The sequence below is a fragment of the Salminus brasiliensis genome, chromosome 2 (assembly GCF_030463535.1).
Source record: "Salminus brasiliensis chromosome 2, fSalBra1.hap2, whole genome shotgun sequence".
NCBI classification, from domain to species: Eukaryota; Metazoa; Chordata; class Actinopteri; order Characiformes; family Bryconidae; genus Salminus; species Salminus brasiliensis.
In genome coordinates, this window is record NC_132879.1 from 51645148 (window position 1) to 51672066 (window position 26919).

The following is a 26919-nucleotide window of genomic DNA, read 5'->3' on the forward strand; positions in this document are numbered from 1 at the left end:
TCAGGCAATGAACCATTTAAGTAGTCGTGGAAAAAAAAAAATATATATATATATATACGACTACTCAAAACTTCATATACACTTTCTCAAGGGTATACATCTAACAAAGTCTGCACCTAAGCACTGTATTTATATATGTGTATCATATATTATATATAATCACTCATAGTATTATGAACAGTCAAGCCTCTGTCCTTCATTATAATTATTTATATATATATATATATATATATATATATATATATATATATATATATATATATATATATATCCATTATAATTATATATATGTATATATATGTGTGTGTATGTATATATATATATATATATATATATATATATATATATATATATTTAAAACCTCATCATTAAAACAGTTGATTATATAATGTATGATTATAATATGTATTATATATAATGTGTAATGTATGTATGTGTATAGATATATCCTTTATTAGAATTATATATGTAAGTGTATATATATATATATATATATATATATATTTAAAAGCTGATCATTACAACAATTGATTATATAATGTATGATTATAATATGTATTATATATAATGTGTAATGTATGTATAATGTATATAGATATATCCTTTATTAGAATTATATATGTAAGTGTATATATATATATATATATATATATATATATATATATATATATATATATATTTAAAAGCTGATCATTACGACAATTGATTATATAATGTATGATTATAATATGTATTATATATAATGTGTAATGTATGTGTATTATATATGTATATATATATATATACATTATAATTATATGTATGTATGTGTGTATGTATATATATATATATTTAAAAGCTGATCATTATAACAGTTGATTATATAATGTATGATAATAATATGTGTAATGTATATATATATATAACCATTTCCTTTACTAAAGACACAATTGGACACAGAAAGAAACAAGTGAACACAGATGAATTTGGGTTCAATTAAACTACAAATCTCACTTTTTAGTCCTAATGTTTTGGACAGTCTTGATATTCGCGCTCCGGGCAGCTCAGAGCGGACCTCAGGGCCAGAGGAGAGGTGGCGCTGGTCACGTGGCTCCCCCTGGTGGCCAAAAGAAAACGACGCATGTGTGATTCACAACTTTCTCTTTCGCATCGTGTGATCTCAGTCCGACACAAATGGCCGAGCAGGAAGAGCTCCAACCTCTCAGATCCCTCCATTCTTTACATCCCACCTTTATCGACTTTCTCAACAAATCCAGCGGCCAGGCGGAGGCATGGTGGCTCGACTTCTCAGGAGCTCCGGTCTCCTACGGCGACATCAGACCAGGCCGGGCCCTCAAAATGAACACCTATCAGAGTGAGTAGACCGAGAAGACCGAGAGCCCAGACCACTAAACACACCTGCAGAGCAGTGCAGATGAAGCCACGGCATTAGCATGGTGCCCAGGCTGTGTAGGCTACAGCTAAGGTATATATGTGTGTGTGTGTGTGTGTTTTGCCCTCAGCACATCCGTGGATTTTTAGGGCACTAGACGGATCGAAACTTCTCGCAGACTTCCGTGAGGTCTACTTCCCCACAGAGGCGGAGTACGGAGAGGATGGAGACCCGCTGTACCGCACTGTTGTTGTCACTAGGCCAGGTACTCTCGGTCAGCCCCTCATCCTGCCTCACTGTCATCTGCTCTCAGGTCCAGTTTAACCCTCCTCCATCTTCCTCCTCCTCTTCCTCTTCCTGTCTTGTCCTCCCCACAGTCTACAGTTTGCAGGAATACTGCTCAAAACTGATCCGGAAACTGGTGCGAGAAGAAGACATTGACAAACTGGAGATTCCTGGCTTCCTGAAGAAGGACCTCCACCGCTCTCCTGACCTCCTGAGAGACATTCAGGCCCTGGGAGCCCTGAGACTGAAGAGCTGAGTGTGGACTGGATGTCTCTGATACTGACGTGTCTTTATTGAGGATTGATGCTCACCTGGAAAAACGGACACTAAGGGGTTGAGTGATCACAGTTTCTGCCATTAATCAGTTCATTTAATCTCCTTTATTAATAATGTGGTTCCTCACTGATGGTCTCGCTTAATCTCCTTTTCAACAAAAGCACATTATAACCCGAAAACCTCCAACCAAAGGCAAAATTACAGGAGAAGGGAAAAAGCCTCAAAGGGCATTGGATGTGGATCCCAACAGCATATTAGGTATTATTTGGTCCTAATGTTTTGGCTTGACTCTAAATGTTTGCAGTAAAAATAAGGAGGCCTAGGACAGACAGCACAGACTCCTGCTGAGGTGCTTCACAGTGCGCAGCGTGAACAGGACGATGCTCTATAAGAGAAGATGATTGGGAATAATTTCACTAACAGTCGAGTTAATGTGCTTGTTTATTTATATGTGTATATATATATATTTAAAAAACAATAAACACCCACATTATTCCAGTGTTTTTCTCATAAGTCACACCGTCCATGTGTGCAGCAGGCCTCCTCAGCCTTGGTATTCCTTGGTATTGGATGGAAAAAGAAAATTAGCACCAGTCACCAGTCTCTAATAGACCACAGCTAGACTGTTTACTGCAGGGTTCACCACTGTCTCCTCCTACAGATATAGTTCTCTGCAGGTTTTACCTCCAGCCAAACTCTGACACACCTCATATGGCTTACCACAGGCTGCGTCCAGACTGACTTACTAAACTAACCTTAAAGTATAGCAGAAGCCCCAGAAAATGATTTCTAAAAAGTCCCACTTTACCATTAACTGGGAAACCGGGCCCTCCTCCCAGGTTTTACCTCCAGCCAAACTCTGACACACCTCATTTGGGTCAATAGAGGTTAGAAGGGGGGGTAAAAAGATTTTATTATAATATAATATTATGATTTATTATATCATAATATAATGAACAACTGGCAGAATTAAATGAGGTCAAAAAACAGTACAATTGGAGATACAAGGTTTCTTATGTTACGATGGTCATGCAACCTATTTGACTATTTTGGAGTAACCTGAATCTGGTTTGATACATGGACCAATAGAAGTGCTCCATAATTCTTTTACAACAAAATTGAAAGTTTTTCCTTCTCCTGCAAAGTTGCCGTTTTGGAGATACAAGGTTTCTGACTGTGGCGACATGTTGCATTTATTATAGCTCATACAGTGACGAACCATCCGCTGAACAGGGTGCATGTTAGTTCAGGTTCAGGTGGGACAGGTTGCCTTTGTTTTCCAGTCTGTGTGTATTTACTCCAAAAGCACTGGTTTTACTTCAGTACCCCTCAATAAAGCTCAGAACCTCCCAGAAAAACCAAGTGATGAGGAGAACGCCCACACTCCGCCCTGCTGCCAGCTCCGTAATGTTATAAGGGAAAATCAGGAAGAGGATTAAATTAATTGCACATTTTTAAAGGTAAAGGTGCACATATTTTTATAAAGGACGTATTTGTCACTGTACAGTGTACATGGTACAGCGAAATGTGTCCTCCGCATTAGACCGATCTGTGGTAGTGAACACACACTAGTGAACTAGGGGCAGTGAGTACACACACACCCAGAGCGGTGGGCAGCCAACTACAGTGTCCGGGGAGCAGAGAGGGTAAAGGGCCTTGCTCAAGGGCCCAACAGTGGCTTGCCGAGCCCGGGAATCGAACCCACAACCCTGTTATCGATAGCCCGGCGCTCTAACCGCTGAGCCACCACTGCCCACTAGAAGTTAGAAGTTCTGACATAATTGAAATAGTCTTTATGAGGTCAAAATAAACTTTGGCATCCCCAAGAAAGACAGAATCAGCGAGTGAAACACACATGATGGGACTGCAGATTAAAATCCCTTGTTTTCAGATTGTCCTGACAGATTCATTATCATGGCTTTTCCTGTGCTTGGCACTGTGGCGCTGTCCTCCTTTTCTCATATGGGGGAAAACCCTTAGTCAGTGCGTTCTCCTAGACCACCTACCACCTCCCTAAACATCATGGACCAGTACCAGGTACAACACTTCATGGCAATAGCGTTCCAAGAGGGCAGCAAGCGTTTATTTCGGCAGTGTGAGGAGCGTGAAGAGTTCATATTTCATAGATCTCAAACCAATCCAACCGCTGTTGAATGTGCAGGAACAACAAGTTCAACAAGTCTGTGGTGGCTCCACCTCTCTGTCTTCCAGGATCTGCTGCTAGATACCACAGAATCAGAATCTGTGAATCCATTCCTCTGAGGGCATTGGATGTGCATCCTAACAGCATATTAGGCATTAGTTGGTCCTAATGTTTTGGCTCGTGGGTGTATAAGACTCTAAATGTTTGCAGTAAAAATGAGGAGGCCTAGGACACACAGCACAGACTCCTGCTGAGGTGCTTCACAGTGCTCAGCGTGAACAGGACGATGCTCTATAAGAGAAGATGATTGGGAATAATTTCACTATCAGTCGAGTTAATGTTTATTTAATATAAAACAAACAATAAACACCCACATTATTCCAGTGTTTACCTCATAAGTCACACCATCCATGTGTGCAGCAGGCCTCCTCAGCCTTGGTATTTCCTGGTATTGGATGGAAAAAGAAAATTAGCACCAGTCACCAGTCTCTAATAGACCACAGCTAGACTGTTTACTGCAGGGTTCACCACTGTCTCCTCCTAGAGATGTAGTTCTCTAGAGAGCGCACAATTGTCCTTGCTCTTTCCTTAGGGTGGGTAGACAGCCCTTTCTCCTCAAACACTCCAGAGCCGTCTCAGAGCCGGGTACACGACCCTTTCCTCCATGCATTAAGGTCCCTGTTGCATCGGCAGCAGTTCAAAAAAAGAGACAGTAGCTGGCTGAGCAAGTCCTAGAGGGGGCGTGTGCCAGTCTTCACCCTCCATGCGTCAGGGGCATTGCATGCGAGGATCTAAATTGGGGGAAAAACTGATTGGAGGTAAATAATATGTGTGGACGTAGCCTGGAACAGTCACCCAAGTCACTTGAAGGAGGCCTTATGGCTGAATACTGTTGTGTTAATTATTTATTTATTTATATATATGTGTCAGTTATTATATATGTACAATTATCAGTAGTAAGCACTGTCCCACTGTATCAGTAAAAGTGTCCCACTTTAAAAGCATCACATGAAAAAAAATCTATTGTGACTATTTAGTGGGTCACTAAACCACTGCGGTAGGAAAGGACGTCCCACAACTATGAAGCCATAAAACTTTTTTTTAAAAAGAGCTCAAAAATAAGAACAAGAAAAGCCACAGAAAGCAGACATCTATGTAGGGTTTTTGTTCTATTTCAAATGATCCAACAACATGCAGCATGAAAAAAAATATTACAGCACACAGTGTCAATATGTCTGTGTCTTATGAAGACAATCAGATGGATGAGGTGGGATTGATTAGGGTAAGAGTGAAAGCCTGAAAGAGGGTTGCTGTGATCCCTGCTCGAAAGAATGCAAAAAATAAAGGGTACTCGTGTATTTGACTGCATTTAGCCAGAAAAGCTTTATTGAGGTCAGCTATTGATATTGGATGATTAGTTCTGAAACAACACTGCCTCTGTAACTCTTTCTAAAAGGTACTGCATAGAGCTTCATCACTCATCTGCTCCACGGCCCCATGCTGCTTTATACCCCTCTAGCCAACACTTGGCATTGGCCATAGTGACCTTAGGGTCATGTATGGCTGCTCCAGAGTGCCCCATTCTACTAGCTATCTTGCATAGTACACTGCATTGGGAGTGGTGTGCAATCTGGGATTAAGGGATTGGGTGTTTTGATGTCTTACTTTATGAGGTACGGCCCTCCCAAACAGGGCTAGCATGCTCATGCAAGCGTTTTCATCTCTGTGTGGGTGGAAATATTTCATGGAGAGAAATCTCTGGATTTAAATGGGTCATTCAAAGGATACTACCGGCTACTCATACTAGCAGCATTTCTCTACAGAGATTATACAAGCTGTGTGCACACTTGAGGAGGGCCCCCCTTAAATACTTGGACAAATATTGCACATGTAGTTGCTTATAATAGGCTGTTACATTAGTGGGCAAAGAGTTGATGCATGACAGGGCAAATATTTTCAGATATATGTATATCATTTTAATCAGCATTTTGTACATTCCAGTTGATTACAACACATTAAGTCATTTCACTTTTAAACATTTAACTTTTTAACATTTTCCCCACTGAGATGCAATTCCCCATTACAATAAATATTGCACTTGCGGTCTTGGTAAATAAATTAAAGTGAAAATCAGATGGATAAAGAGGTTCCTTTTAAAGAATTATCACAATACAATATTAAAAACATAGCATACACATGATGTACTACTACTTTCAATGTTATCTGTCTGCAGTTTCCTGTCCTGTGTACCTTACAGGACACTAAACAGCCTAGTCCTGAAGAAACAGAGGATGTGATGACGAATTTTAATACAGCAATAACATGAAAAGCCCCTTCATTCTACTTTACTCTGCAAATCAGACTGCTGTAAAGGATGCCAGTATAGGTTTACTGCTACTCAAGTCATTATACATTATGAGACACTTTCACATTTATGAAATACCCAACTGTCAAGTGTTTTGCTTGGGTTGTAGCTTTTCTGAACATGATTAAAAAAATAATAATAATAAATCATACACTAATTAATGATTTCTTACCTCTTAAACTAACAAAAATACTGGAAATTAATGCACATTACAATGTCACACTGTCAACCAAAGTCTAGCAGTTAATCAGTGAAGTTAAGAGTGTTCCCCATTTACCAACACTAAAACAATAAGCAGTCACACCGACCTATTACTTATTATAAGCACCTCTACATTACAAAGACCTGAAAACAGAAGCAAGGAATCATGTATAGGAGTTCTCATGGACAGTCATAACTGACCTGCAGGATCCAGATCTGATGGACTAATCATGCTTTACAAGGTGAGATCAAAGTACTGCATTATTATGAGTATATCTTAGTAGAAAAATAACCATTTCTAATGACACTGTAGCACTCGAGTGGAATGCATTATCGTGTATAAGAGCAGTGGCACTCGGCTTCAACACTGATGACTAAATCTAGCTCGAGAATCACTTTCACTTGTGTATAATTACAACCAAATTAGAATGGGCACTCGTAAAAGAGAAAACGCGGTTGTCCTAGAAACAACCTCTTATACCTTAATCAAATAATAATTATTATTATTCTTTTAAGAAGGTCCAAGAAGTGTTGCTCCAGGACACATGACTGGAATACTCAATTACAGAATCTGTGGCTACTTATCTGATCTACTTTAGCAACAACATGGCAATACTCTGAGTTCACCTGTGGAGATGCAGACGGTCAGGCCAAGTGGACGGACATGCAGAGGCTCTCAGTTTTTCTTCAGGGAGTCAAGGATACGCAGGATGTGAAGGAAGAGGTTGACGATGTCCAGGTAGAGGTTGATGGAGGCCAGAACGTGCTCCTCAGGTGACAACTTGTGCATCAGCAGGTGTGTGTCGTAGATGATGAAGCCACAGAAGAGCAGCGCACCAGCCCCAGCAAACATCAGCTCCACGGTGTCATTCTGGAAGAACAGCTACACACAGGGGGAAAACTCAGTCAAGCAAAGCACAATATAAGCTGGGAAGGGTCTGTAATGTAAGGTGTAAATAGTGTGAGCTGGTAGATTCATCTAGGATTAAACATTACTACAGACCAACAAGAAAACTCCTGAAAAATAGAGAATTTATAGAGTAAACTTTAAATGTAGAGACGCTGCTTATTGTGGTTTTGCCGAGGTTTATGGTTTATTGTCTGAACAGTTCATACTTCTAAATTGATGCACATGAGCAAAATAGCAAAGCTTCAGGTGAGGTTCTGGTTCCAGTGGCTAACAGCTGTGCTAATCACAGAGAATGCATTCAAGCTCACTGTTTAAATAAATAAATAAGACACTTTGGCTTCTTTAAATTTCACTTTTAAGCTTTTTATTTTCCATAAAAAAATGAGAAAGCAGCAGCGCCATCTTTTGGCTGCATTTTTTTTTTTTTTTTTTTTTTAGAAATTCCTTCAACCGGAGTGGTTGGGATGCCTTCTAATTTAGTTCAAACCAAGACCCATCCATCACCCTACATATTTATGAGGTCTGTTACCTCACCACCCGCCACTAAAAACCTCCCTCACTGCTGTGAACCACTTCCCTTCTCAGCGAAAATTGAGTTGACTGAGTCGCATTGCCGTGTACCGGATATGAAAAGTGTCCTAAATCGAATTTTACCTGCTGTGTGACGGTTGCCAAAAACTCAAGACATATCTAATCTATTAATCAGCTACAACACTATGCTTTTAACCCTTAATATCAACGTTTCCTTCTGTCATTTTTAGTCATGGTTGAGCAAAAAAACAAACAAAAAAATCTCTTATTTTCTTTAATTGTTTAATTTGCAATATAATGGTTTAGTTGGCAAATGTGTTTCCATCAAAAGACAACATTCAATATTTGTTTTCAACCCAATCTAGCTAAAAAAAAATATATTCATTAGAAGGAGTGTCCACAAACATTTGGACACAGCGTATGTTTATAAAAGGTGCCACAGTCAATAACAACTATACAACACATGATCTAGTACCAGGTTTTGCTTGGCTTTCATTACTGAGAATTACAGAATTCTCAGTAATGAAAGAATTCTCAGTAATTCACAGAATTACATTCTGTGAATTACAGAAGGTCATTTGCTTCTGAATTATTGCTTGTACGTTTACATCCATGTAATCATACTTCCATCCATATACATACATCCATATTCATACTGGGTAAAAATCTCATCTGTTATCACTCAGTAATTGCCTCCCAAGGTAAAACTAATGTAGCTTGAGCTGTGAGACATTTCAGACATTGCTGTATTCTATTAAATATGCTACATTTCTTCTTATGGTAAACAGGACTGTGCTTATCTGTAAATGTTGCTGAAGTGCATTTGCACAAACTAATGCTAGACTTAAGATTCTTCAGTGTGCATGCATTTCTTTTCACAAAAGCAACCACAGAATCTGCACTCACCCTCATAAAGCTTGCAATGATCAAGATCCAAAGGGCAGCAAACAGCCTAGAAAATTAGAAATTGATATGAACAGTCATTATGAATATTTGACAACTGCAGAAAAAAAACATGAGATATACAATATAAGGACAAAATACCCATCTAGCCCACATCTGGCATTAGACTTGGTGCCTACATGTAGAGAGTCCCATGCTATTGGCAGTTCTTCTCTACAGGGGCTAGACAAGTGCGTGTGTGTGCATTTGTACATCTCTCTCAGCAATAGGTGCAGCTTAAATTAGCTGAACGCAATCATTAGAAGGGGTGTCCACAAACATTTGGACATATAGTACATAAGTAGAGAGTTACCCAGCTCCGAGTTTGCTGAAGTCCCGTTTGGACTGGAAGGTGTAGGTAGTCAGGCCAGCAAACACAGCAGAAGTGAGGATGCAGGCCTGGAGCACCACTGAGTATTCATAAAACGTCACTGAGAAGGAAGAGAAACGGCTTTAGCTATCAACGTAGGACCCTCCAACAGCCCTCCCAAAAACGCTCAGTCCCACCAGACTCTGCAGTAGCCTCTTCCCACCCAAGGCTGTCAGGATTAGGGGTGCAATGATGCACTCAGTCCACAATTTGGGTTCATTCACGAGACTGGGTTTGCATTGGTATTCGGCATCAGATAATTCAGTGATAGCGAAATATTTCATTCTTACACCCCTAGTCAGGATCCTCAACCAGAAGCCCACTTTCACTTAACCCCTTAGACCCTGGATTTAAGCCCACTCTCATAAATACATGACTGTCATAAATAACCCCAGTTCTGTAGGCCCCAAAATAGAACCCTGTGGGACACCACAGAATTTGCCAAACCAAAAAGGTTACTAAATAATTCACAAAAGCTTCTGTACTAAGATTAATAATAATAATAATAATAATAATAATAATAAATCTACTGTGTAAAGGGTTAATGAACACTGTGCTGCTTCCTCCCTCGCATTAGCCATTTTAATACACGGCTGTCAATCTACCACTCATGAACTATTTATTACATCCCATGAATTCTATGCTGCTATTCATAATGATGCTTCTCTTACACAATATCATACTTTTCTCATCATTTACCGCAGTCGACTGCAGTCTTTGCATAATTCACATTCTCATACACCTTACAGTTTTACTGTTGATCAACTTGTGCCCTGGTGTAGCCGCATTAATAGTGATGTATGTGGCTCTGTACTGCACTGTAGTTTACTGCACTTATGCCTTTCTGATTCGGACACTGTGGGGCCCTGTAAACCAGTAATCCCCAACTCTGGTCTCAGAGGTTAAAAAGCCCTTACGGACTTAAAGTGAATAGGTAAAAGCAGGGGAGAAACAAACGTGCAGGGCTGTGTGCCTCCAGCACCAGGGTTGGGGACCACTGCTGTAAGTGCAAGAAATGTGTGTGTGTTGCACTGAGGCCTGTGTAGTTGTAGTAAATGATTGGGATGACTATAAAGCTCTTAATTACTTGATCTTAAGTTCCTGAGTTGTAAGGGGCGGAGTGTTTCAAAACAGGGTGTTTGTATAATCTGCAGAATGTCATTTTTGTTTTTATAAGAGTATATTTACCACCCAATTGACAAGGGCTGGAATTTAGCCTAAAGGATAATGAGGCTCAACTTACCAGCTGTGGCCACAGACACCGCCTCCAACAGAGTCTGCAACAACACAGTAACGATTACCATGACCGTAGTGGTGTGTACGATATCTGAAAACTGGTTAACTGTCTTCTCGGACTAAAAACAACTACGAAACAAACAGGAATTCAAACCAAATGAAAAGCATACTTACAAATCCAAACAGTAAATAGAGGTTGACAGGGTGCTGGTGACGGTAGACAGCCAGGGCTAGGAGGAAAACCAGGGAGCCGATTGCTGACACCAATACCACAGAGGGACTGTGAAGAGAAGGGATAAGAGGCTATACTGCACATCCTTCCACAGACATTTTGCTCAGTGCTTGATGACAAATTGTTATACTGGGCTTTTACCTTGAATGCACAAAGTTTTTAATGGGCTCACAGAACATGAAGAGGGCAGATACAGCTGTGGTTACAATGATCTGCAGGGACAGGATGGTGTACACTTTCCGTAGGAAATCTATGAACAAACATGACAGTCAGACATGAGACAGACAGATTTCACAGCACAGTTAAAAACAGTGGATATTATTTATGAGCTCCTGAAGTATCAAATTATATTGCACCTGAATTTTACAATTCGTCCCCTTGATTAAATAAATTGTTAAATGACTTTCAATTAAACTCTGCTCTCCTCCTTAGCAGTTTCCTCAATTTAATAGATTTTTCCTAGACAGTTTAGTAAATTGTTTAATTTTACAACCCCATTCTCTAAATTTAATAAATCATTCCCTCTGTTTAATAAATTGTTCCCTTAATTAACAAAACACTCCCTCAAATGTAACAATCTGTTCCACCTGTTCTCAATTTTTCCAACCTGTTCTCCAAATTAATTAATTATGCTTTAACTTAATAAATATCCCAATTTAATGTCATTCCCTAAATTTTATAATTTGTTCCTTCAATTTAATAAACTGTTACTTTCATTATCAATCCACTTACTTAATTTTATAAGTCATTCCTCAATTTCACAAGTCATTCCCTCCATTTTCTAGAATTCCTAAATTACTCTAATTTGTATAAATGATGCTTTCATTTATTAAATCTTCCCTCAATTGTATAATTTGTTCCTTCAATTTAATAAATTGTTCCCTTAATTAACAATCCACTCCCTCAAATTTAACAATCTGTTCCCTGAATTGAATAAATTGTTTCCTCATTTTTTACAACCCGTTCTCCAAATTAATTAATTATGCTTTAACTTAATAAATATCCCAATTTAATGTCATTCCCTAAATTTGATCATTTGTTCCTTCAATTTAATAAACTGTTCCTTTAACAATCCACTTATTAAATTGAGGGAATGATTTATAAAATTAAGTAAGTCATTCCTCAATTTCACAAGTCATTCCTAAAGTACAATTCCTAGATTTCTCTCAATTGTATAAATGATGCTTTCATTTGTTAAATCTTCCCTCAATTTAATGTCATTCCCTCAATTGTATAATTTGCTCCTTCAATTTAATAAATTGTTCCCTTATTAACAATCTGCTCACTTAATTTTATAAATTATTCCCTCAATTAAATCCAAAGTTCCCACAATTTAAAAAGAACCCATTTCCTCTATTTGTTAATAAATTGTTCCCTCAATTTAATAACTCATTCCTGCAGTTTAACAACCCGTTCCTTCACTAGTTAAACTGACAGAATGATTTATTAGATTAGGAGGCAAGGCTTCAGCTCTGCTGAGGAGAAGCACATCTGGCAGCTGCAGATGGTGAAGCTGCAGATGGTGAAGCTGGAGACCCAGCTTAGTTCCTGGACAGGTTTAGAACAGGCTCAGGACAGGTTTAGGACAGGCTCAGGACAGGCTCAGGACAGGTTTAGGACAGGTTTAGGACAGGCTCAGGACAGGCTCAGGACAGGCTCATGTCTGATGGTTTCGCTAGTGCTGTCTGTTCTACCAGCTGGTCGACAAGCTAGTCAATGCTGGTCAACCAGATTATCCAGCTGTTTTAGTGAATGTTCCCCCTGGATGACCAACTTTTCAGCCTCACTGACCATTAAAGACCTGCTTAGACCAACAGGAACCAGCTGACGTTACCAGGAGAGGCTGGATTACCCCCAGAGCCTCCTCATCTACCCACTGTAATGCACTGTCAGACAACTACCACCACACTGAGCTTATAAACACTGAGATCTGCAGTCCTATGCTGGCTACTTCGCTGCGTGGACTTATTATACCGTGCTAGCCAGCGAGCTAAAAACAACCCAACAGCTAGCTAGCTCTAGCTAACCCAGCTAACCTGCCTCCAGCACCGCAAACCAGCGAACACGGCGAGTGTCACCTACCCATACGGATCTGTACGCTCGCCGTCGCGACGCTGGTGCCATAATTAAAATCATCCTCGATGGATGAACGGGGATACTTCTCTGGATTCATGGTGGCTGAACTGTACAGTCAGCTGTGTGAGCTAATGGTCCCGCTACCGCTTCCGCCTGCTTTCGGTTTCCTATGGAGGTTTAGAGTGTGGGAATGAAGCCCTCTACTGCCATCTACTGTCGCTGATGCGGGTGGGAGGTGGGACTCCAGGTCCAGGGAGTTAAAATCCATTCCAGGCTTTGTGAGCTGCGACTGGCTGGGCGGCTGCGCTGCCTCTCAGCTCCAACGCAACTGCATGGAGGAAATCCTGGCGTGGATTTTTACTTTCTGGACCTGGATCGCCACCTTTGAGTTGATGTTTATAATAATACATATTTAATTAGCGCTAGCATTTTTCATTGCAAGCAGTGAGAGACTATCAGCACACACAGAAAGTTTAGTCAACTACATAGCTAATGGTGGCAGTGGATGACCTAAGTGCACACACACTTAACAATCTTAAAAAATATGCTAATGTGGTCAAACTGGTAATCTAAGCTAGATGACCAGTTCAGCTACAAACCAGCAAAGGGTCCACACCAGGCTGGTCAACCAGCATGACTATAACATCCAAACCAGCAAACCAGAAAACTAGTGACCACTAGTGATACACTATATGGACAAAAGTATTGGGACACCTGCTCATTTATTGTTTCTTCCATAAAGGAGTTGATTCTGCTTTTGTTGGAGTCACCGTTTCTACTGCCCAGAGGCTTTCTAGATTACTGGACTCTGGGGCATTTAGTGAGAAGAAGTAAAGCCAGAACGTTGGATGATCACCGCCTAACCTCATGCCAAAAGTACTGGATGGAGCACCAACCATCATTCCACTGCTCCACAGCTCAATACTGGGGGGCTTTATATATACCCCTCTACACCATTCCTGGCATTAGGCAGCATGGTGCCAACAGGTTCATGCTTATCTGCTCCAGAGAGTCTAATTTTATTGGCAATAGGGGCATTTGCACATCTGTGTCAGTAATAGTGCAATGTAGATGGGGTGTCCACAGATATTTGGACATATAGTGTAAGATGGTAAACGTACACAGCTTTTTTTTTTTAGCAGCAGAGAGGATGTATTTCCCAGGATGACCAGCTTCTCAACCACCATAGCTATGAAAAAACAGCTTTGACCACTGGAGACCAGCTACCAGCAAAAAACAAACAAACAAACAAACAAACAAACAAAAACTGTCACATGATGAGGCCTGGCTTCAGTCTCCAAAAATGATAACCAAAAATGAAAAATTATAATTGGTGCAATTTTTTAACAGCAAATGGTAATATGCAGTACATGCAATGGACGTAAATTAATGCACATTTGTATTCCTGGTTGATTTTATCATCAATATATAGATATAATTTCCATACTTTTCTGTATTGTTGAATCATATGACTATAAATTGTGACACAAATTCATTTGAAGTTGAACCTGTTTGTTGTGCCTCCGCATTTTTCACATATAGTCTTTACAAACCGTCATCTAAGGTTTTCTCTAATACAGAGCTGTTATTGTTTGCTTGCTCTGCAGGAATTCACAAAAAACCCATCCAAGTCTCTTCAGGCTTTTGCTGAACAATCAACTCCTTAACGTCCTACCATGTAGTGGTTGATTGGATGTGCTTTTCTGACATCGTGTTATATTTTCGCCTCTTCAGAGAATAATATACACCACTGTAATTCCTGCTTGCAGTGAACTAGGTTCCAGAATCTGATGCTGTGCGTTTTCCTCCACGCCACTCCTGTCCCATCACCTCACCTTGTGGCTTTCATACAGTCCCATACCTTTCTTCCAACCATGATCCACACACAGCCATACCTGTCAGAGCAGAGGTTCTTAGGTCCTTGAAGTCAAGACACGTCAAGAGATCTCCCAACCGCAGGCTTACAGACGTCCGAGTCTCCTTGAAATGCTCTCTCCTTTTGTGCGGCTCAAAAAGCAATCTTGAAATCTAGGGGTCAGGATGATCCCTGAACATGAGCAGGCCCATAAGCCTGTTGCATCGTAGTTCTTACAGGATTCTTGAGACCGTACTGATTACCTACCGTTCTTGTCATCTTTCTTTCCAGCAGGACAATGCACTGGCTGTTTCTACTGGCTGGAACACAGTCGTTGGCTCTGGCTGTTCTCGGACTGTTATTGAAAAGGGTCAGACTGACCAGCAGGGGGTGGGCTCATACTAAAACTGCAGGTAGGGCTGAAGTACCAGAGGCTACAGCTTCCAAACTGAATAGTCAAAAAAAAAAAAAAGGCCAAGCTGGAGAGCTATGAATGGCAATGAAGGTGTAATAGGAGGTACGGTCAAAAACATTAGCCTTTAAAATTAGACCTAGGAAGCTCCTTAATCTGTCCAGTTGATAAGCCATCACACATCTCGTTCTGATCAAAGAGTCTCAGATTCTTATGCCTGCCCATGTGTATGCATTGTCCACCTGTCCTGCTCCTATGTTTTTCCCACTGTGGTACTAATGTTATGGCTGATCGAGATAGAGAAGGGGGGGGGGGGTGTATACATATACAAATCACTATGCACCACAATGTGCCCACTCTGTATATCTTTTTATTGTTTCTCTTTTTGTTGGCCATACAAAGGTTTACAGCTGTAGGAATCCCCAAAGTTATACATAGACGATAAATATCATGCTAACAAAGTATTAAATTTGTACAAAAATACTTTACAGCTCATAATACCTGTCCATTAGAAATAAAAATACAATATTTCAGGGACATAACTGTGGAATTGATTCATTAATTCATCATACACTGAAAATGGATACCCACTATTTTAATTGGCAGTGCTTAAATCCACTTCGATGATTCCACAAAAGGAACATAAAAATGAGATCAACTGCATCAGAAACAACAACGCCGACAAAAAAAGAAGAAAAAAAGAAACCAAGTTAAACCGTTTTTGCATGTGACTCCATATTATCTGCAGTAACACAGTGATGTCATGTCAAACGTAAGTCACGGACAAAGCCACGTATCGGACGACACAGCGCTTACAGTGAAAACCTGCTCTTGAATCAGGCCTCGCTCGTCAGAAATCAGTGTGCGACACGTCAGCATGCCAGCAGAATGCCAGCAGAATGCCAGCAGAATGCCAGCAATCTCAAATCCAGTGCATGAGATTTTTGGGGAATGAACCCGTACCTGAAGGAACCATAGAAAACAAACGAAAACAGTCTCTGTAAAAGATACCCCTATGTGAGTGTTCCTCTGATGGGATTATGACCGGTAATTAGATTGGACTGCTACGTGCCATTTCAAATAGTGAGTAGACGGGGCGTGTGAGCACGGACGACAAGGGTAACATCACTCATCAAAAGCCACGATTTTACACACACAGGTGGGTGAAGAGATGTGTTGCCACAGGCGTCTCGCTTATGGACACTTTGTTATTTTTCTTTTATTCGTGAACTTTTTTTTTATTATTATGATCATCATCATCATTATTATTATTATGAACAGAGCTACAGTTTTTTTGTGTGAAGTATGTTTCCGTGATGTTCTACCGTGTATGGTAGGTGGGCAACTCACCTGACAAACCCCATTCTCACATGATTTCATTTAACACACAAGTGCCACTGTCGTCGTCTTATTTTTTTTTTCTCTTTACAAATGATTTGTACACCCTTTGGGCTTTCACCCTCTGAAAAAAATAAAACAGTTAAACATACAAAACCATACCATTACCACATACAGTAGATTAGTATAAGTTCATATTCACTTAAACACCAGGGTGGGGTGGGTGGGGAGGGTTGGAGTATAGTCTAGAAGTTGCTTTGAGCCTCGTGTGTGTTGACAGCCTCATGCTTGACACTTTTTAAAAAACTGCTATTTTTCCCCCCCTCGGAGTGATGTTAGAATGGGAGCAGCCTCCGCGCACTGTACGTCAAAGAGGAGTGAAGATCTTGACGGCTACAAATCGGCGGTGGTCTGAAGACGAACTCCAGAACGAGGACTTCTGTATTATTCTACAGCCTTTATTGGCCAACTCTCCCCGGATGCCACCACTGCTCAGAAGCGACGTGTCATGTTTCCGTTCGCTAAATCTGGTAGGAGGCCCAATTTAGGACAGCGTGGAGCGGATATTTGGTCTCTGCTTTGTGGTGCTAGCAATCGACTTCTCCCGAAATGGAACACATGCCTGGGGGTTTAACTAGACCTACTGTGTACATCAAAACGCCTCTTTCCAACCAAAATACATCATCTCTTTCACAATGGGTGTTTCTCTCCAAGCACTGCTCACTCAGATTGCATACATTTGCTCACGATTGCTCACGTAAAAATCACTTTCCTCTACTAAGAAAAATAGAAATCTGTCCAATTCTAAGATAAGGTGCCTCAGATACCACCCTTTCAGTATCACGGTAAAACCAGCCTCCTAATTCAATGTGAAATCAAGGTCCAAACGTAGTAGTGTTTATACCAGCAAGCGACACCTGGAATAAAAACGATGGCCTTTGTGTTATTCAGAGGGTTTTCTTTTTTAAACTACATGTAGCCAAGTTCGCTTTTTTTGTGTACAACAGTACGTAGTCTACCGTTACAAAGTAGTTCAGAAAAAGGTCTCATGCATTATGCTACCCAACCCACTCAGGCTGACTCACTTTTTTTTTTTTTCTTTTTTTTTTTTTTTTGCCATGTTTTGGAAAATGGCTATCGGATTCGCTTGTGCTGAGCTCGTGCCAAACTCTTTTTTTATTATTTTTTTTATTTTCCCGCTGAGTGAGTAAGGCAGGGAACTCAGACCTTGGCATCACTTGTGAGGATTTAACAGGGGTGTTCACTGTACACACGTATGGAATTCAGCGCTACAAAAGAATGGAGCTAGAGGAACCGTTTCCAGGGTACAAGGTGGACACAGCTGAGGTTCAGACAAGGGACTTTTCCAAAAACAGAGCGCGTGGAGCATCGCTCTGGTCTAGGCTCATAGAAGAAAGTCCATAAGAACGCACACGCACAGAGAAAGCTCACATAAGGAGCGTTCTCAAATACACACACACACATACACACACAGACAGAGAGGCCAGCCAGTCCAGTCTAGTCTAGTCCTACATCATGTGTAAACGTACGTCTCGAGGTTTCCCTTCTTCTCTTCTTTTGCTTTGTGTTTTTTTATGATTTTTTTTCCCTTAAAACTAGTTCAGTTTATTGGCAATAAAAATGAGGGATGGCACTGTTTCGATTTTTCCGATTCTCTCGTCACTTTTTTTTCCCAGTTCAGTATTTCAAGAGGTCAGTATGGTCTTCCTCCATTAGTTAAGTGTCATTTCCACATGAGTCAAAACGCTCCCAGTCAGTGTGGCTCATGCTCTGGCTCAGGCTCAGGGAAGAGACTGGGTGTGCTATATCACGGACAGGCTCCCGCTCACTCCCGGCAGGTGGTGGGGAGCGGTCGGGAGGGGTTCAGTTAGCACCATGAGGAGCACTCGTCTGCCAGCGCCGGAGGAGGGGAGGAGGGGAGGGGGAGGCTCTGCTATAAGGTCTTGTTGGGGTCTCTGTCATCCACCCCTGCCAGCAAGGAGTTCTGCTGGGCGGCCTCCTGTCCTGCTCCTGACTGTGGGAGGGGCTCGGTAGGGTCAGTCCAGCCTGCCAGCTCCTCGTTGGGCAGCTGGTTGAGTTCAGAGGGTGGCATGGACGCTGGGTTCCGACTGATGACCAGGTCCAGTTTGTTCCCGGACTCCGCAATGAGAGGAACCACCAAGCAGCAGTCAAAGTCCCTGGTCCGGACATGGTTGATCTGTGATGGGACATTGAAGGAACATGCTTAGTAAGGTCAGGCTAGACACTGCTAGTACACAAGGTAAAGACCAGCTCATGTAAGTTCCACTACAACTCGGATACTCCACGTTATGAACAGAAAGGATGTGATGCAGGTACTACCTGTCAATCACTTAATTCCTAAGCATAGACCCGCCCTCCGATATAGCAGAATAACGATTTATTGATATGATATCTGGGAGGGAAAAAATGGGCCAATATTAGCACAGGAAAAAACTAACTGTTGGAATTAGACACTGGAGATTGGAGATTAGATTAGTTTAGAGGAGGAAAATGAGATGGTTTAGCACTGAAACATATGGGGATGGATGGAGCTACACATCATATTGCAACCAACCAGCAGACGCAGTAAACCTGTGGTTGCTTTACTTTTGAGATGTTTTTCTGTCCATGTTTTCTCCAGTCATTGTGTCAGATTAACCACTACACAATTAGAAACTGGCAGAGAAATCAACCAAATACATTAGAAAGAATATTTTTTTTCGATAAGTCACTAACTGTGAATGCAGCTGATAGTGTAACCTTAAATCTGAAACTTTTTGGAAATGAGTGGTGGCAGCTTTGTACCAGGAATGTTTACTAAAAGGGTTACTGTTAAACTGCTACATACAAGGTAAAATACTGTATACTGATGTCTGTTAAAAGCTTCTGTAAAACATGGAAAGTTTTGAATGTTTGTGTATAAACTAGAATTAATATAAACTAGAACACCCAAAAATGCTTTGTCGTTTGCTTAGCTCTAACAGTACTACTAGAATTGCATAGAGGGTGTAGCAGAGATTTGCATTATTGTACAGCTTTGATTTTCTTCTTTTGACTGCATTTTGACATTTGTAGCCTGAACTAAAATCTAAAAGTCTAAAAGTCACAGTTCACAGCTGGTATATCCATCATAAGATTTATGAGCATGCACTACAATAACCTCTATAAAACGCATGGTAACATTTGCAAATATTGGAGGCTGTTAACATATACACAAAAGATTCATTGCACTTCAATCACAGAAAGGGGAAGGGAGATCAGACCACTATGCTAATGAGACCTTTGGTTTCTCGAGCTACATGAGAAGATCCATTGCCCATTGACCTACTGCATTATTTCCCCTGTTGGTTGGTCTTTTGCTGTCTTATCCAAACAAGATGAAGTTCTTGGCAATGTTTTCTTCCCAATAATTGTTTTCTTTTGTTTTGTTTTTATGTTTATGGAATTTTATGAGAGCTCAGATCAAGTAAGATCAAGCACAGAGGTGCACATCAGGTCCTTAACACTGTGTAAGGTCATGGCCTACCTGTAGCAGCCTGTCGTAGGGCTTCAACCCGCCCACCTCTGCAGGCCCCCCTGGACGGATGTTGTTGACATAGACGCCCTTCTCCAAGAGTCCGTCAGACACACTGAAGCCAAAGTCCTCGAGCTCTGACTCTTTGAACAAACTCACCTACAGGATAAAGATGGAGGTCAGGCATTTGTTGCCATGCACAGTTACAGAGCTTTTAACCGGGTCATCAGTACAGATTCGTTTTAGAAACTGAATGAAAGAAAGAAATGCAACATCAGTGTCTGTATCAATATTTGCACGCTTACAACAGCCACGTCTTTAGCCTAAGAAACCATACATTAACAAGAACTGAATATCGCTGCTGTCACTCAAAACCCTGCCATCTCTAAAATGGCAACTTTTTCTGGAGTAGGAAAAACAAGTTCTTAACCTTCAATAGAAGTCAATGTGAAAAGATTTTATTCATTTTGGAGCATTTCTATTGGTCAATTCTTCATGAAATTTTGAAACAAGGTAAAGAACATCTTCGCAATAACTCACATTATGTCAAAAAGTGAAAAATGGTCATAGTCCTGTTTACATGCATGCCTGCATTGTCTGATTTTATTCTTTTATGCACATCTCATCTCTGCAAAGTGCATCTCTTTCAGCTTTTGTCACTTAATGTTTGTTTTGTCGTCAAAAAGCTGTCATCATGTTTGTGGTACAGCTGAAAAAGCCACAAAATGCAGCAAACACTCAGAATATATGATGTCTAAATCATGAAAAATCCTTGAATAGTCCAGCCAACATAGACCTGGGTCATGGGTTTACATCATGCTAAGCTTTGCTCAACTAAGACCATGACTACTGATCCACGTTTACAAAAACATAACTTACAATTGCAAAACAAATGTAAGTGAACCCATTAGAAGTACCTGGATTTTCAGCATTGATTACTAATAAATTTAAGGGTTCACAGACATTTACTCAATGTAATCAATAACACACAAAGGCTACACTGATTTGTCATTAGTTTGGTTGTGTTTGTCTATAATTGTATAATTATATATTGTATATACATTGTGTTTGTCTATAATTGTCTATAATTGTGACTTAGATATTGATCAGACCACCGTTTATTAGACTTCAATACAGAAATTCAGGTCATTCAAAGCCTTTGGGAGCACCTGGATTCATCAGTACTGATTACTTATAGACCAAGCATCATTCATTGTACTTTTTCATCTGCTTGTCATCTCCACAAACTAGCTAAAATATTATTACCATGGAAATAATCACGGTCTGATAGCAGGACTGGGTATACCCTGCATAGCATAGGATTAACATTGTCATGCACTTGTGAGGTCCACTGTGGTGCTAGTGTGGGTTCCTGCAGGTTTCCTCCCTTTCAGTGATGTCTGCCAAAGGTACCTGAGTGTTAATGCCTCCTTGTTATGGAGAATCTTCGGGCTGATAAATGTGAGTGAGTGATTCAGTGTTATGTGGCTACCTTGTGCAGCTCTACTGGGTTCGGCGACATGATGTCCTTGATCTCCTGCTTCATCTTCCTCATGGCAAAGGCCTTGCGGCCACCATCACTGGGCAGTGTGTTGCTGCGGTTAGCCTGCGTGTACTGAGGCCTGTTGCTGCCACGCTCCTGGAAGCTGGCCTGCCTGCCCAGGTGGCTCCGCGTGGGCGCAGGGTCGTGGTTCAGACTGAGCGTGCTCCCAGACATGATGGTGGCCTACAGTGCAGCAGAGGGGGAAGCACAGAAACAGAGCAGGCTCAGAGGGGCTCATTACAGACAACACAATGAATAGAACATGCTCCCTGATTTTGCATGGATTGGTCAGTATGCATGTCTGCATATTCAGAATATGAGGTAAATGTTATCACACACACACACACACACACACAGACAGATATGATGGACTACTGCATTATCTAACTCTCTTTTCACAAAATCCCTTTTTTGGGAAGACAGACAGGAAAAGAAAGAAAAACAAAAACAATGACAGATTAAACCCCCTGCTTTCTTCATCAACATCATTCCTCATTTCATTAAAAGACTGATGCACAAACACTGGTGCTATCATGCACTGTAGCAGACAGGAGATGAACACCCAGTACGAAACAATTCCAGAGAGTTCCACCATGGCAAGCCATGGCAATGACTAGTCACACGCACAGTTTACAACTCGGATGCATTTCGGTCATTACAGACGTGTTTAATGGCGTCATTTGAAGCGAGAAAGTCCTTCAAACATTAGAGAGCCCAGTTTAGGAAGAGATGGTTACACAAGACTGAAAGGAAGAAAAAAAAAGAGACAAAAAAAAGCCTTGCAGTGGCTCTCCCATCATGCTTTGCATGAACCCACATCATGCTAAGTTCTCCAGACCTGCATCACTGGACAGTTCTGAGTGGCTCTCACCCAAACTGTACTGAACTGTATTCCAGGTTAGCGATGGATGTCAGTGGAAACTGAACTCTCCATCTCACCAAGGTGATGCATTTCTTTTTTCGATCAAAACGAACGACAACATGTAGTCATGCATCGCTGCACAAAAACCTATTCTGTCACCTCCAGCTAACAAATGCTTCCCACCCCTGTGTTTGATTTTGCCCTTCTTTTTTTTTTTGTAAACACAGTGTAACACACTAGAGACATTAACCAAAGGCAAACACTTTCTCAAGTCAAATTAGAGCCCAAGGGTACATTCGGTTTACTCTGGGACCTCCTGATTTCACTGTTTCCACAGAGCAACTGACATTAACGGGGAATTCCACTGACCAAGCGTCATCGGATTTAAGCCAAATCACTCAGAGTGGTTGGATGGGAAATGCGCCATTCAACAGGAACAGCAGTGGTGATTGATGGGTGTGGTAAGACAAAATAGCACCCACTATTAACCCTTTATCAACATTACTCTATATCTACACTATATGTCCAAATGTTTGTGGACACCCCTTCTAACGAATACATTCAGCTACTTTAAGTTGCACCCAGTGCCAATGCACACACATGCAGCTTGTCTAGTCCCAGTGGAGAAGCACTGCCAATAGAATAGGACAGTCTGGAGCAGATAGACATGAACCTATTGTCATAATGCCTCATATCTAACACGAGGGCTAAAGGGCTTTTAGGCCCCCAGCATTGAGCTGTGGAGCAGCAGAACTAGCTGTGTTCTCTGGAATGATGGATGGTGCTCCATCCAGTATTTTTGGGATAAGGTGGGGATGAGTTGGGTGGTGATCATCCAACATCCTGACCTCACTAACACTCTTGTTGCTGAATGGAATCCAATCCTCACACCAATGCTCCAATATCTAGTAGAAAGCTTTCCCTGGACAGTAGACACAGTTACTCCAGATACTACTGATTTTGAAACTAATAAAAAAACACCAATGCACGAACAGGTATATTGGTGTCCCAATACTTTTGTCTATATATTGTCTATCAGCATTTCTCTAAAATCACTTATTTCACATCGAACCACTCTGAATAACTTTATTTACATCGCATCAATTGAACTATACAGTGGAATTCCTCTTTAGAAACAGCCTAATCAAATTCCTATAGTGAGCTGAACAAATTCTTATAGTGGCTCCAAACATACCCCTAGACAGGCCGTTGCAGTCGGCCTGTTAGAAATACCTGTGGGATTACACTCACCAAGCAGTTTATTAGGAACTCTACACTAATACAGCACAGTGCCTCCCTTTGCTCTCAAAACAGCCTTAATTCCTCATGGCACGGATTCCAGAAGATGTTGGAAACATTCCTCTTGGTGCCAAATTCTGAACTTGTGTGCCTCAGCAGAAATCGGGACTCGGGCTATGATTTTTTCCAGCGTTCAACTGAGCAGTTTTGGTGAGCCTATTACCACTGCAGCCTCAGCTTACTGGACTTGGCTGAGTGGAACCAGACATGGCCTTGTAGCCCAAGGTAGGAAATAGGTGCATTCTGAGATGCTTTTCTGCTCATCAGCGGGTGGTTATCTCGGTTACATCTGCTATTCTTTCAGCTCCAACTAGTCTGACTATTTTCTGTTGATCTCTCCTCGTTAACAGGGCTTTTTTTTCATCTGCAGATCTGCTGTTCACTGGATGTTTTTCTTTATTATCAGCAATCATGCCATGCTCAAGATCCCATTTCTCCCCATTCTGATGGGGATGATTCTGAAGCTGCTGGCCCATGTCTACATGATTTTATGCATTGCACTGCTGCCACATGACTGGACGATTAGATAATTGCATGAATGAGTAGGTGTTAAGGTCCTCCTAATAAATTGCTCAGTGAGTGTATATCTTAAGCCAAATCCATTGGTATTCGGAAAATGCTCTCAGAATTAATCACAGCAAATGCTGATTCGACGTGATATGAGAGCAAAAGCAAGTGAGTCACCTCATATTCTAAGAGGCTGACTAGAATAAGAAACAGCATCAATCACGAGCTCTGACAGCTGATGGTAGACCTAAATGTCTTCACAGGTTTAAGAAGCTGAGATTTGCTCTCCCACTTTGACAGACATATATCAAAGACATATTCTGTTGCATTCATTAGTTGCTTCTATCTTTTGAATGCACCCCCAGGATGTGAAGTGGATGCCAGTAATGGTTGTATGTAAGGACAACGCCCCCCCCTCCCACAACACCACACCACACCACACACCACCCCCCCAGCAGGCCCCCAGCGTGAAACACTGAGCCCAGCAGCACAGGGAGAGCACCAGGGTGCTACAGCGCTACAAGCAGAGAGGAAGCCCAAAAAAGGAAAGGGGTACCAAGATGGCCAGGTTTCTCTTAGTCAGAAGCCTGTCTGGCTTGTCCTGGAAAGAGAAGGAGCAGTTACACAAAACTAAAGATGTGACGACATGCGTGTATGGACGGGGGGTGGGTGGTGATGGGTGTTGGGGGTGCATATAGTGTGCTGGTTGCCAACCCTGGTCCTGTGGTCCTGGGTTTTTGGCAGGAATCTTGCTTGAACATCTGGAAAAACAGGGCTCCAGGTGTCCAATCCAGGTCGAGGAAATCTAGCTACCACCCAGGAGAGTTTCAATCCAGCACAGCTGCCTCTAATATTCAGATGATCCATTACCTGGATCAGATGTATTTCCATTAGGATTGGAGCTAAACTAGCAGGGTGATGGACCACCCAGACCAGGATTGGGCACTCCTATATCATTAGCTGTTCCTCTCCTTAATTGTGGCCACTCTTCCACACTTCCCTAAGATGGCTTCTCTGGATTTTTGAAGGTTCTCTTGACGGTTTCCCAGTGGTCAGGGCCGTGGGCACATGCAAAGTAGGCTTACTTCTTCAGCTGAAGGTGCTGTGTTAGAGCAGGAAACTGGAGGAGTATTTCAGGACCAGGATTAGCAACCACTGGTATAGTGGTAAACTGAGTTGTACTGACAGATAGCCATGACTTCTCATCACTGTTTATGCTAAAGGACAAGAATGGACATAGCTAGGTGATAGAATGAATTATGGGTCTATGAGAGTGTGTTGGTGAGTATGTTACCTCAAGTTCCCGGAGGATCCCAGACTGGCCGCATGTCTCCAGATCCTCCAGCGCCTGTGACCAGAAGTTCTCCTCCTGGTCTGGCTCCGTCCCGTCATGGCCTACGGTGAACCTGCCAAAGACAAGCAGAGGACAATTAAAGCTCTGCCCACCGCTCACCACAGCAGCCAATGAGCAGGCAGGCACCACAGTGATGAGCGCTGAAGACGACCAATGGGGCTGTGCAGGCACTGGCAGTGGAGGCGGGGCTCGAAAAATAACAGACACACAAGAGACACACTGTCCAGTGTAGCTGATTACACACAGATGGTGAAGTTATGCCGGGCGGTGATGCCCGCGGGGAAGTGGTGGCATGGGGTGAGGGGCCATTTGGGAAGCGGTGCAGACACTAGGAGGTGCACAAGGCACTGAGCCTCACCTGCTGTCTGAGATAAGGCCAGTGGGCAGCGTGGCGGCTCTGCAGGTAATGGAGAGGCAGCTTCAATCAACAGGGTCACGCACACACATCTGCTTTAGAGCAATGGTCACCAACCCTTCTACTGGAGATCTACTTTGCTGCAAAGTTTAAGGTACTTTTTTGGAGTTGGGCTCAACCAATATATCGGCTGGCTGATAACGTGGACCACTAGCGATGCAATATTTTATTTCATGTCTGCTGTTTATCTGATTTTTAACATCCCAGTTGAGTCTGTCATATATATAACTGTCATATACACCAATCAGCCATAACATTAATACCACCTGCCTAATACTGGAGTAGGTCCCCCTTCTGCCTCCACAACAGATCTGACCACTCGAGGCATTGTCTCCAGAAGACCCATGAAAGGGTCCTGTGGTATCTGGCAACAAGACATAATCAAGTCCTGGAAGTTAAGAGGTGGGGCCTTCATGGATTGCATTAACAAGCCTTAGGGTACCATGGCCCTGTCACTTTTTCCACGAGTTGTCCTTTCCTAGACCACTTTTAGGTAGTAGGTACTGACCACTGCATACCAGAAAACCCCTAGAAGAGCTGCCTAATGTTTTGGAGATGTTTACATTCTGGTTCGTGTCCAGTGGCTCAAAACCTTATGCTTGTCCATTTTGCGTGCTTTTAACACCTTCAAGATCTGACTGTTCACTTGCTGCCTAATATGTAGATCCACCCCTTGACAGATGCCGCTGTAGACGACGACCATCAATGTGTTTGACTTTACCATCAGTAGTGCTAATGTTATGGCTGACCAGTGTGTGTTAATGAAACACAGTTTACCTACCAAAATATTAAAATTACAGTATATAATAATATAATGAAAATTATATCTAAGAATATTATTAATTATCAGAGTTTTTAAA

At 41.6% G+C, this 26919-nt stretch overlaps 3 protein-coding genes across 13 annotated transcripts in view; 1 reads left to right on the plus strand and 2 right to left on the minus strand.

The window, feature by feature from the left end:
* Window positions 1–1135: 1135 nt before the first annotated feature.
* On the plus strand, window positions 1136–3291 carry vhll (von Hippel-Lindau tumor suppressor like). Its single transcript, XM_072673112.1, has 3 exons — window positions 1136–1354; window positions 1503–1637; window positions 1750–3291. The coding sequence occupies exons 1-3, from the start codon at window positions 1174–1176 to the stop codon at window positions 1911–1913; spliced, it is 480 nt and encodes a 159-aa protein (XP_072529213.1). The 5' UTR covers window positions 1136–1173; the 3' UTR covers window positions 1914–3291.
* A 2738-nt stretch (window positions 3292–6029) lies between these two features.
* tmbim4 (transmembrane BAX inhibitor motif containing 4) lies at window positions 6030–13103 on the minus strand. Its single transcript, XM_072673111.1, has 7 exons — window positions 12946–13103; window positions 11005–11113; window positions 10806–10911; window positions 10639–10672; window positions 9339–9456; window positions 8990–9035; window positions 6030–7525 (listed from the first exon to the last, which is right to left on the minus strand). Exons 1-7 carry the CDS (start codon window positions 13034–13036, stop codon window positions 7319–7321), a joined length of 711 nt encoding a protein of 236 aa, XP_072529212.1. The 5' UTR covers window positions 13037–13103; the 3' UTR covers window positions 6030–7318.
* Window positions 13104–15556: 2453 nt separating this feature from the next.
* Window positions 15557–26919, minus strand: part of grip1 (glutamate receptor interacting protein 1) — a 396612-nt gene continuing 385249 nt past the window's right edge. For 6 of the 11 annotated variants that reach the window (XM_072673118.1, XM_072673122.1, XM_072673123.1 and 3 more), the window contains exons 21-26: window positions 26003–26041; window positions 25585–25696; window positions 24847–24891; window positions 21572–21805; window positions 20092–20238; window positions 15557–18762 (exon numbers count right to left, since the gene is read on the minus strand). In XM_072673118.1, coding sequence (XP_072529219.1) covers window positions 18499–18762; window positions 20092–20238; window positions 21572–21805; window positions 24847–24891; window positions 25585–25696; window positions 26003–26041 — 841 coding nt within the window. In that variant the 3' untranslated portion in view covers window positions 15557–18498. The remainder of the gene's footprint in view (window positions 18763–20091; window positions 20239–21571; window positions 21806–24846; window positions 24892–25584; window positions 25697–26002; window positions 26042–26919) is intronic. The other 5 variants (XM_072673124.1, XM_072673114.1, XM_072673121.1 and 2 more) reach the window with 3 other exon arrangements.

Coding starts and splice junctions, on each gene's coding strand:
- vhll (XM_072673112.1), top strand. CDS start 1,174: ATGGCCGAGCAGGAAGAGCTCCAACCTCTCAGATCCCTCCATTCTTTA. Junction 1,355..1,502: donor CAAAATGAACACCTATCAGA/GTGAGTAGACCG, acceptor TTTTGCCCTCAG/CACATCCGTGGATTTTTAGG. Junction 1,638..1,749: donor TGTTGTTGTCACTAGGCCAG/GTACTCTCGGTC, acceptor TCCTCCCCACAG/TCTACAGTTTGCAGGAATAC.
- tmbim4 (XM_072673111.1), bottom strand. CDS start 13,036: ATGAATCCAGAGAAGTATCCCCGTTCATCCATCGAGGATGATTTTAAT. Junction 10,673..10,805: donor TCTATTTACTGTTTGGATTT/GTAAGTATGCTT, acceptor GTGTTGTTGCAG/ACTCTGTTGGAGGCGGTGTC. Junction 7,526..8,989: donor TCATTGCAAGCTTTATGAGG/GTGAGTGCAGAT, acceptor CCCTGTGTGTAG/CTGTTCTTCCAGAATGACAC.